This window comes from Macaca thibetana, chromosome 17 (genome assembly GCF_024542745.1).
Source record: "Macaca thibetana thibetana isolate TM-01 chromosome 17, ASM2454274v1, whole genome shotgun sequence".
NCBI classification, from domain to species: domain Eukaryota; kingdom Metazoa; phylum Chordata; class Mammalia; order Primates; family Cercopithecidae; genus Macaca; species Macaca thibetana.
Window position 1 is genome coordinate 53,616,439 of NC_065594.1, and position 12,403 is coordinate 53,628,841.

Consider the following 12,403-nt stretch of genomic DNA (forward strand, 5'->3'; position numbering starts at 1 on the left):
ATCTATTTTTGTGAGACAAAGAGAATATACTGTTTACATTCTATCTATTCTATAATGTTTTCTTGTCTAATGAATTAGAATACATACTTTTGAAAAGAAAAATATATTTGTGAGGTATCATTTAATACTAGTGCCACTTGCAGTTCTAGTCTGCGAACAAATATTTTGTTTTAAACCTCTAAAATTAGTAACATGTGACTGAGCCTTGTATTTTGTTGCTCAAATGAGCATTATTTTAACATTAAAATATATTTCTTACAATTCTATTATTCTTGGTTATGGAGATTTTAAATTGAATTATCACGAGCATTATGAATCAACATTTTATTTATTTATTTATTTATTTATTTATTTATTTATTTATTTTTGAGATGGGAGTCTTGCTCTGTCACCTAGGCTGGAGCGCAGTGGAATGATCTCAGCTCACTGCAACCTCTGCCTCCCAGGTTGAAGCGAGTCTCTTGCCTCAGACTCCCGAGTAGCTGGTACTACAGGGGCATGCCACCACGCCCAGATAATTTTTGTAATTTTAGTAGAGATGGATTTTGCTATGTTGGCCAGGCTGTTCTAGAAGTCCTGACCTCAGGTGATCCTCCCACCTCAGCCTCCCAAAGTGCTGGGATTACAGGTGTAAGCCAATGTGCCCAACCCTATTTTTACATATTTTTAATGAGGAATTTATATTCTATCAAAATACAATTTCTTATTGTCTTTAATAATTCCATTAAAACCACAAATTTTATATTAGTAGCAGTTAATTTTACCATTTAGGATAAGATGACCAACACTCAAATCCAGTTATTCTTAGGCAGAACGAGAGAAAGTAGAAAGACTGAAGACACTATATTCCATACCTTTTATATAACCCAGCTTTGATGGATGTACGGATAAAATAAAGCCAGAAGCAAAGGAAGGAGAATGATGTCACGAAGACACTATAAAGATCCCATGGAGGCCGAGCGCGGTGGCTCACGTCCTGTAATCCCAGAACTTTGGGAGGCCAAGGCAGGTGAATCACGAAGTCATGAGATCGAGACCATCCTGTCCAACATGGTGAAACCCCATCTCTACTAAAAATACAAAAATTAGCAAGCACCTGTAGTCCCAGCCACTTGGGAGGCTGAGGCAGGAGAATCGCTTGAACCCAGGAGGTGGAGGTTGCAGTGAGCCGAGATCATGCCACTGTACTCCTCCAGCTTGGCGACAGAGTGAGACTCCATCTCAGGAAAAAAAAAAACCAAAAAATCCCATGGCATATTTAACTTTGTACCGTCATTGATAATTTATGTGCGAACATAAACAGAATTATGAAACAACTCATTTAGTAATTTATTTATTTAAATGAGGTAATAATGGATAGGTTTAGAAGTCTTTTCTAAACATAGGAAAAAAGATCAACTTATTTTTTCAAATAAAAATAATAATTGATAGGTTTGGAAGTCTTTTCTAAATATAGGAAAAAAGATCAACTTATTTTTTAAATAAAAATAAGGTAAAACTTTTAAAACAAAATTTGATCAACTATGTACAGAATGGTTGCCTACATTCCAATCATTGTAAATCTTAAGCATATGTCTCTAAACAGTAACTCTCCGTGATAGGTTAAAATGACTCCCTTCCCCATTAACGAAAATAAGTGCTACACCTGCAAAACATTTTGTTACCAATCCAAATTTTTTGTTTTCCTTGTTGGAGGTGGCACTGAAACATGCTTGCCTGCATAGGCAGGTGATGCTTGCTGCATCCCCCCAGTCAGGACGAATGACCCCTTCAGTGCTGCTGTAGCAACTGGCATAGAGCTCACTCGGGGCTTTCCTATACGTATTATTTTACATGCTGGATATGTGTGAATGAGGCCGTCTCTCCCACCAGATTTAGGACTCCTTGCTGTCTTCATTTGTACATGACACCATTACATTCAAAGAGCTGTGTGCCAAACAAGCACTCCAGAGCAGTCTATTTAATTTTATTTAATGATTAATGCTTTTGGCCCACATCTTCTCACTGGCTTCTAACAAAATTTTAGTAGATTACGGAGAGAGACCAGTCTATGTTAATTAAAGCCTTGAAAACAGATTAAAGTCTCTTGCTCTCTCATTACTTTACCATCCCTGAAGGGTCGATGCTGAACGGGTAGGTACTGCTGGGTAGACATGCATAGGAACATGGTTCCAGTGAAGAGAGAAGGCTCGTAGGTTATCAGCAAACTAGTCTGAGACCAGATGTAAGAACAAGCATAGGCTTGAGAGAAACCAGAGTTTCAACCCCAGCTCTACTGCTTTCCTAATACCTGCCCGTGTTCACGTGCCCTAATCTTGCTCCTTTCCAGGGAGACGTGTGATGAGGATATGTAAGGCACTAGAAGAGCTATGTTTGTGTTCAAAGGTAAAAAAGAAAACCTGAGAATAATTCACACGAGTAGTTTGTCTAAGTTCACCAGTCAGTTAGAGGCCAAAGACAGATTGAAACTTTTGTCTCTGGACTTCAAGTTTGGTGATATTTCTATTATATTTTCTTATATCTCAGCAGTTACCAATATAGCTCATATTCACGAGCTATTTGATCAGGACTTACAAACAACTTATAGGGAGAGGATTTTTTCCTTGAAAAATGTCAGTGTGCTCTTAAATGATTTATTATCTTGGCATCACTAAGCCCTATGCTTTATCTAACAAGGAACCTAGATGGGGGGGGGGTCTGAAATGGAGCTTTATGTGGAATGAGTTATTTAATTAATGAATACAGATGTGAAGTCATGAACAGCAGCACTCACTCATCTGAAGTTAAGACCTAGCAACCACAAGCACCTGCGAACAAAAGGCCACCAGGATGCACAGCTGTCACAAAGCCCCTGATTTTCTTTGTAGGAATATCCTCAAACCACTTCAGAATCTCATCCAGTAAATGAAGATGAAGATTCAAATTAGAAGCGAGAAATACAGGAATAGCAGCAAGAAATGATGAGACAAGTAAGAAAGTGAGAAAGGACAGAATCTGCAATCATTTAGGATCACTGTGTGGAGGGGGCGTGTGTACATATGCGTATGTGCATTCCAAATACGTAATCAAATATAATTAATGGAATAAATGTTATACAGTATTTGATATTAATTACAGAGGCTTCATTCATCAATAGAAAAAATATGAAATAATGTGTGGTTTCATAAAGGTTGGGAAGAACATACTCTGGAAACAATTAAATCATAATTGCTTAATATTTTTAAGTGTCTATATGAAAAACTTCCTTTATGTACAAAATTCAGATATGAATAATTCCTAAGAAACGTGACTACCTTAAGTTTACTAATTTTTAAGGTCATAGGTATATGGTTTTCATACGAATTAAAATGAGTATTCTACGGGATTACTTACAGGGCCCCACAAATTTATTAGAGAACAGTATGTCAATTGGGGATAGAAAATATTTCCAGATTCATTTGAAACAGACTATTTTTACATATTGCAATTCCTTTGCAAAAAAATCTGATTTTATCTTTGTTTTGCCTTTTTAAAACTTCATCATTAAATTGTAATATTCTGCAGAACACTGATAATGTCAGTGTCATTGTTCCATTTTAATGTCATGTCATATATACCGTGAGAGTTCTAGTTTCTTCTTTTCAGACCCTCTGCTAGACTAGACCCAACATCTGGTTCTGGTGCGCCATCTAGTGGCTGCAGGAATCACTGATGCCTGAATGCTACTTGCTTGTACTGCATTGTAGAAATTACTAGATCATTTATTTTTTAGAAAATAGTGAGAATTCTAAATAGCAAAACCAAATTCACAAAATTATTTTCTTCTAAAATTCAAATGCAAATCAGTTAGTAAGCAATAGAATTCTTAATGTGAGGGAATCCATAGTGCATAATTGTTTTGTACAGCACATATTTAAATGACCATATTAATTTAAATGGCAGTGCATGCTCATTTAAGTACTAATATTTATTTTTGAATATGAATATTTAAAAAAATACTCTGTAAACTGCTTCATGCACAGAGACCCACAATTGAGACAGTGGATATAATTTACCTGCTGACAATAATGTGTATATGACGGCTGAGATATAGTTTTGCCTTAAATGATTAAGCACAAGCAGGTCATTAAAAAATACTTGGTCACATCTTCATGTTGTTATCTAAACTGTACATTCATGAAAATATATTTATTTTTAATTTAGAAAGGCACTCCTCAGCATTTCTTTTACTACTCTAAATTCTTTGCTAATATCTAGAAAATGTTCCTCTTTCAAATACCTACAAATATGTGTAAGTTACTAAGTTGTAAATAAAAAGATGACTTATTAGGTACTTACATGGTACAAAAAGATCAAGCATTAAAGGCAAAATTAACTATCTCAAAGGAAGTTTCTCACTGATACTTACTCCCCTCCCATGGCTGCATGGCTCTCATAAGTCAACTGTTATAATCTCAAATTCCAAATTAATTGTGTTGGTCACACACAAGTAACTTACTCAATATGCCTGAAGCAAAGGTAAGGCTAAGAAGATACTTACTAAGAGCATGCAAACCAACCTGATTCCCTAGAGAACTAGTTTTGATTTCATTTTGAACGCTGTTATAAAATCTTATACATAATTATAAATCAGAAGTCAGGATGGGCTCATTCTGAACTAGTTACAGAAAATCAACAGAATTTCACTTTCTTTCTTTTTAAAAATAATGTTATTTGACTGATAATAGTTCAAGGAAGCCATGCCTGCACATAGTAACTATCTCTCTGCTAAGTGGATGAATGGATTTGACATATCTTGGTTTTGGGCAGCTATTTCACATGGAAATTTAGATGTAACTGTGAGGCAGAGAAATGTGAGCTGGAAACAGGAGAGCTAGGTAGATTTTGGCTACTGTTTAAAGAACTAAGACCTATTTGAATGGAGACCTCTCAGATCATGTCTTTGGGTTTTTTCCTTGAATGCATCCCATTCAATACATTCATCAATTACCTGGCATAGATGAAGAAGCTGAAACAGACAGCAAAAATAATAAAAGCAAAGTGGGTGGGGAGAACTTTCAAGTCATTTCAGTTTATTAGAATAATGGGCCCAAATCAAGAAAATGAATATAAAATAATTATTTCTTAGACTTGAAAAAGTATGTACAACCCTCAGAATAATGATTCTGTCCTGTATTTCCAGCCTGTGCCTCAACACTTTCAGTGATAGGGAACACACTACTTACAAGCAAAGCCATCATTAAGGGATGGCTCCAACCATACATAAAACATTGCATGCTTAGGTTTAAAAGAAATCTATTTTAGATACAAGGGTTAGACAAGATACAGTTGTCAGCAGTTTTTGATTTAGATAACCTAGTAGAGAGAGTAAACTGCTAAAAAACTTAACACCATTTTTGCATATACAGGCATATCTTATTTTCCTGCACTTCACTTTATTGCATTTCGAAGATATTGTGTGTGTGTTTGTGTGTTGTGTGTGTGTTTACAAATTAAAGTTTTGTGGCAATCCTAGTCGAGCAAGTCTACCGGTGCCATTTTCCCAACAGCATGTGCTCACTTTGCATCTTTGTGTCACAGTTGGGTAACTGTCGCAATATTTCAAACTTTTAAATTATTAGTATATTTTTTATGGTGATCTGTGATCAGTGACTTTTGATGTTTCTACTGTAATTGTTTTGGGGTTCCATGAACTGTACCCAAGATGGCGAACTCAATAGATAAATGTTGTGTGTGTTGTGACTTCATTACTGACCAGCTGCTACCCCATCTCACTCCTTCTTTGAGCCCCCCTATTCCTTGAGACACAACAATATTGAAATCAGGCCAGTTAGTAACCCTACAATAACCTCTAAGTGTTCAAGTGAAAGGAAAAGTCATACATCTTTCACTTTAAATCAAAAGCTATAAATGATTATGCTTAGCGAGTCAGGCACGTTGGAAGCTGAGACGGGCTGGAAGCTAGGCTTCTTGAGCCAGTTAGCCAAGTTGTGAAAGCAAAGGAAAAGTTCCAGAAGGAAACTAAAATGTTATTCCAGCTAACACACAAATGATAAGAAAGCAAAAACAGTTTTATTGCTGATTTGGAGAAAGTTTGAGTGGTCTGGATAGAAGATCAAACCAGTTACAATATCCCCCAAAGCTAAAGCTTAATCCAGAGCAAGGGCTTAACTCTTCAATTCTTCAAAGCTGAGAGACGTAAGAAAGCTGCAGAAGGAAAGCTGGAAGCTAGCAGAGGTTGGTTCATGAGGTTTAAGGACAGAAGCTGTCTCCATAACATATAAGTGCAAGTTGTAGCACCAAGTGCTGGTGTAGAAGCTGTAGCAAGTTATCCAGAAGATCAAGCTAAGATCACTGATGAAGGTAGCCATACTAACCTACAGATTTTCAGTGTAGATGATATACCCTCCTCTTGAAAGATGTCATGTAGGACTTTCCGAGCTAGAGACAAGAAGTCAATGCCTAGCTTTAAAGCTTCAAAGGACACACTGACTCTTGTTAGGGACTAATGGAGCTAGTAACGTTCAGCTGAAGCCAAGGCTCATATACTATTCTGAAAATCCTAGGGCCCTTAAAGAATTATGCTAAATCAAATGCTAAATCTGCTTACGCTGTATAAATGTAACAACAAAGCTTGGATTTTACAGCATGGTTTACTGAATGTTTTAAGCCCACTGTTGAGGCCTACTGCTCAGAAAAAAAGATGCCTTGAAAAATATTACTGCTCATTGACAATGCACCTGGTCACCCTAGAGCTCTGATGAGATGTACAAGGAGATGGATGTTGTTTTCCTGCCTGCTAACACAACATGCATAGCCCATGGATCAAGGAGTCACTTTGACTTTTAAGTCTTATCATTTAAGAAATACATTTCATAAGACTATAGCTCCATAGCTAGTGATTCCTGTTGTGAATCCGGGCAAATTAAATTTAAAAACCCCTGGAGAGGATTCACCATTCTAGATGCCATTATGAACATTTGTGATTCATGATAAGTCAAAAATCAACATGAATTGGAATGTGGAAGTAGTTGATTCAATCCTCATTGATGACTTTGAGGGATTCAAGGCTTCCAAGGAGGAAGGAATTGCAGATGTGGTGGAAACAGCAGGAGAATTAGAATTAGAATTAGAAGTGGAGCCAGGTGCGGTGGCTCATGCCTGTAATCCCAGCGCTTTGGGAGGTTGAGGTGGGTGGATCACCTGAGGTCGGGAGTTCGAGACCAGACTGACCAACACGGAGAAACTCTGTCTCTACTAAAAATACAAAATTAGCTAGGTGTGGTGGCACACGCCTGTAATCCCAGCTACTTAGGAGGCTGAGGCAGGAGAATTGCTTGAAACTGGGAGGCGGAGGCTGCAGTGAGCCGAGATTGCGCCATTGCACTCCAGCCTGGGCAATGAGAGGGAAACTCTGTTGCAAAAAAAAAAAAAAAAAAAAAAAAAGAATTAGAAGTGGAGCCTGAAGATGTGACTGAATTCCTGCAATCTCATGATAAAACTTGAATGAATGAGGAACTGCTTCTTATGGATGAACAAAAAAAGTGATTCTTGAAATGGAATGTATTCCCAGTGAAGATGCTGTCAACACTGTTGAAATGACAATGAAGGATTTAGATTATATAAACTTAGTTGATAAAGAAGCATCGGAAGATTGACTGCAATTTAGAAAGAAGTTCTATGGTGGGTAAAATGTTATGAAACAGCATCACATGCTACAGGGAAATCTTCTATGAAAGAAGAGTCCACCGATGTGGCAAACTTCATTGTTGTCTTAAGAAATTTCCACAGCCACTCCAACCTTTAGCAACTACCACCCTGATCAGTCAGCAGCCATCAACCCAGAGGCAAGACCCTCCACTAGCCAAAAGATTACGACTCTACAGGCTCAGATGACTTGTTAGTACTTGTTAGCAACAAAGTGCTTTTTAATTAAGATACGTACTTTTTTAAGACAATGCTATTGCACACTTGAGTACAGTGTAAACACAACTTTTTTTTTTTTTTTTTTTTTTGTAGGCTGGATAGTGGCCGGGTTCAGCTCTCTGCAAGCCCGCCTCCCGGGTTCAAAAAAGCTTGTGTGACTTTTTAGCTTTCACCATGTGATACTTACTTCATTGGAAAGTGCTGGGATTACAGGCTTGAGCCACCGCGCCCGGCCTAAAACTGAATAGAGAAACCACAATACTTACTTCTTGAGGTACACCTGTATTAAGAGAAGTCCATTCACAGGATGTGTTCCCTCAATTTGTGGTATGAAAACTTAAAAAGACACAATGATCAGCTGGAGTGAACCTATGAAGACACAGCTGAGAAAACTGGAGGTGTTTGATCTGGAGAATTAAGATGTGAGTTGGTTCATGACAGTGTTGAGAGGAACACCGGGGCCAATGAGTGAAAATTATAGCATTATCATTAGAGTCATTCTGTTCAACCAGAAGATTCCAAGACCTAAACAGCACTGTAAGAGGCTACTGGACATTGTAAGAGAGAACTCTGCCTTCAGATTGTGTTGCAGAAGAATATGCGGCCACTCAGGGCACTTAAGGAGAGTTGGTTAAACTACTAATGTGGGAACAGTAGTCAGTCAGAAGTGCAAAAAAGATAATAACAGCTACAACCATCTGGTTGTTAAGAACAAATTTTTAAAAATACACATAAGTATGCAGAAAACTGCATAGCAGTGACTCGCTCTCTGTGAAATATGACACGCAAGGGGTTCCCCTAATTAGGAAACACTAGACTGTAACATATAAAGTTCATTCTGACCCTTAGAGTCTGTGATTTCATTGTATTAATAGCCAAGCTAATGAATTCTGCTTCAGCATAGCATTCCAGGTTCAGATCGTTCTGAATGACAATGCATAAATGATGTCTCCTCTGCTCTCACGGTATATGTTAGAATCTGTAAGATGCAATCCTATACTGCATGGAGTTCAATCCTTTAATAGTACCTGATTACAAATTTTCCTCTCTTTCACTGTTCATCACTTGGGTAAGAGAAGTAGAGGTGTCTGTGTGAAAATGAGGCTAATATGTATTCCAGAAAGCTCAAAGAGAATAGGGATAACTCAAAATATGTGATGAATCATTGTAGAAAGTCATTTTTTAAAAAACAGAAATGCTCCTATAAAGTCAGTAATATGGCCTAATCATACTTCCTGCCATGATCTGTCCTCACTATCTACTGGTAGGATGGAATATACTTTTTTTGTTGTTGTTGTTTTGAGATGGCATCTCACTCTGTCGCCCAGGCTGGAGAGCAGTGGTGTGATCTCGGCTCACTGCAAGCTCCGCCTCCCGGGTTCACACCATTCTCCTGCCTCAGCCTCCTGAGTAGCTGGGACTACAGGCGCCCGCCACCATGCCCGGCTAATTTTTTTTGTATTTTAGTAGAGACGGGGTTTCACCGTGTTAGCCAGGATGGTCTCGATCTCCTGACCTCGTGATCCACCCGTCTCGGCCTCCCAAAGTGCTAGGATTACAGGCGTGAGCCACTGCACCCGGCCAGGATGGAATATACTTATTCAATTTCCATGTCTTCACACTCATTCTTTGCCTTAATGATAAAGAAACTGACTTAAAAGTAGAGCCTCACAAACAGATAAAAACCTCTCGTTGGGAAGCTCAGTATCATAGAGAAGGAAGAATCTAGAATAAGTAGAATAGGGAGTCTGGGTACAGTGGCTCACACCTGTAATCCCAGAATTCTGAAAGGCCAAGGTGGAAGGACCACTTGAGCCCAGGAGTTTAAGACCAGCCTGGCTAACATAGTGAGACCCTGTCTCTAATTAAGTAGGAAAGGGAAAAGAATAGGGAGCAGAGAGGTAACATGGGCTAAACGGAAAAGGATGCTAATTTCAATTATTTTGATACCTAAGCTGTGAGGCAGTTTACAGAGTTCAGTTACTTTCACATGTCTGAGACGGGAATCTGTTACATGTGAAGCCTCCAGTCAGTGACAGACACTGTCAAGGAAAGACACTGGACTGGACTTGCTTGCTGTGAGCCATGTTTTACTGGGAATGTGTGCATGAGTTTCCCTGCTCTATCGGCTTCTTTGGGCTTCACACAGTCCAGTCACCACTCTTCTTAGAAGAGGTGGTGGAATTGTGGCGCCCTCTTCCAATCTTCAGTCTTTTGCCAGGGCCTTGCACTAGAAGCATCCAGGAGGAACTGGAAGCTCAGGAAGCCAGAGGATGCCACCTGAGGGACACAGAAGGCAGAGGATGGGGTGGGCAGGGGCTAAGTGCAGAGTCACCAGTTCATTTCCTAGATGGATAGGGGAACAGTGGCAAAGGCAGTGAGTCAATTATGGTATCAATTTCCTTTTCTGTAAACTGTCAATACTAAAACTCCTCTCCCTATATAAAAAAATACCAGTGCAAATCAAATGGAGTTATGCCTGAATGTTTGTAAAAACTTCCCACAATGCTATGTATCTGTCATTTTTTATTTTCCAGTTGCTTACCTATTTGCTATTTGGGAGAGAGTTTTGAGGAGAGAAAAAAGCACCATCTAAAAGAATGGATAAAATACTAACTTTAAGAGAGAATAATTTTGTTCAGCTTCCTCTTTTATGTCCCACGTGGACATTTTTTAAAACTGATAGACTATATAATGATTAAGTGGTGATGCTGATTATGAGAAAGACTACTAAATCACTGTGTTCCCAGCATTCTAAAAGCTCAAATACTTCATTGGTTTCTCCAGTTTCTCTCTTTCTCGAGACAGAGAATACACTCCGCCTAGAAGGAGGGAACCGGATTTGAGAGGTACACAGGCTGAATGAGTACGAAAGGCTCCTGAGGTAACTGGCCGGCGCTTTATGGACTCCCAGTGGCTCACAGGTGAGAAGCCCTGCAGAGCGGTACCTGTATGTGTCCTCCGGTGAGCCTTCAGGTGAGAACTTTTTGTGTACACTTTGTTGCATCCCTCAAAATCACATCTGTGGATACGCCGTTTTCTGGAGTCTGGGGATTCAGACCGTCTCTGGCGTCTTGTGCTCTCAATACTAAATGGTGAAATTGAACTGGAAAAAGAAAAAGTGGAGTTACATGGTGAGATGCACAGCACCCCGTTTTGGTTCTAGTGGCATGGGAACATTGTCTCAGACACTACAGCTTCACAGACTCAAGGCCACACGACCACAGTTCTTGCTACCACGCTCTTGGGCATATCTCACTTTTTGAATCCTAAAAGGCAGGCAGCGTGAGTTCTTTCTGGCAAAACACTCCAAGGGAGAGAAAGACATGCTTCAAACGACAATAATAAAAACTGAAAGCAAACGAAAGCAGTGGTCGGTGAGTATTTCCTCATGATCAGAAGAAACAATCTGGTAGGGGTAAATTACCATCTCATGGTTTTGAATTTCTGAATATCCTGATAGAGAAGATTATAAGAAGCCTTGCTACAGACAAATGAATGACAAAATGATACATTTAATAAGTCACAAGAAGGTCTGCATTGCATGTGACAACATAGAAACTCCTGTAAAATCACAAGGTACACTTCAAAACAAGTGAGGTCCGGCTGAAAGGAATGACATCAGTAACATGAATCATGACAAGTTATTTCTGTTTGGTGAAACGCACCTGACATTTAACTTTTCTAGTTGGAGTTGCTTTGTGGTGAGGAATAACATGCATTGTCTTTAAGGATTAGCTGTACCACCATTATAAAAAAAGTTTTAACTAAGAAATTTGGCCCTGACTTGCATGCTGTTTAATCTGAATGCCCCAGTAGAAAAACAGGATTAGTTTATAATGTCACGTAATTGATTAACATGTACTTTAAAAAATCTTAATCTCTTTCGATTGAGACAGAAATAATGACTCATCTCTTTTAGTTATCCATGACGTTCTTTAAAATTACAGTGACATACAATAAAAAAGCAGTCACTCATATTTCTACTCTACAAAATGTATTACAGTTAATATTTTGACATATTTTCTTCCAGCTGGTTCACATTTTGATGCTTTTAAAAATTAATTTTTATTGGTAAATCACCTCTTTTAAAAGTTGAACATTACTGATGAAGATCAATTCCCCTCTTGTTTTCCACCATGATCCTGGTCCTTTCTCCTCCTTCCAGGGAAAAGCCTCTATCCTGAGTTTTCTTTACCTCTTTCCAATTCTTTTAAATTCTGTTTACCTATTCACACCTGCATTTACAGACATTCTTTTTTTTTGTTTTTTAAGTCATATGAATAATATCATGCTGTTTATATCATTCTGCAAATTGTTTTATTCTTATTTTTTTATTCAACATTTAACATTTGAGATTCATCCGTGTTGATATAAATGCCATAATTCACTTATTTGAAGTGCTATATACTTATAACTTACCAATTTTAAGATCTATTTTTTAATATTTTAACCATCTCTAAAATCAGAATGCTTCTTACAATTGATGGCTTATTGT

General features: G+C 38.3%; 1 protein-coding gene and 1 long non-coding RNA gene across 7 annotated transcripts in view; one reads left to right on the forward strand and one right to left on the reverse strand.

Annotated features, from left to right (window-relative positions):
- The window catches only part of LOC126940821 (uncharacterized), a 616,457-nt gene that overhangs the window by 183,466 nt on the left and 420,588 nt on the right, over window positions 1–12,403 (forward strand). The window lies entirely within an intron of this gene.
- Window positions 1–12,403, reverse strand: part of KLF12 (KLF transcription factor 12) — a 621,954-nt gene that overhangs the window by 18,870 nt on the left and 590,681 nt on the right. For all 6 annotated transcript variants that reach the window (XM_050766996.1, XM_050766994.1, XM_050766993.1 and 3 more), the window contains one exon: window positions 10,854–11,011. In XM_050766996.1, coding sequence (XP_050622953.1) covers window positions 10,854–11,011 — 158 coding nt within the window. The remainder of the gene's footprint in view (window positions 1–10,853; window positions 11,012–12,403) is intronic.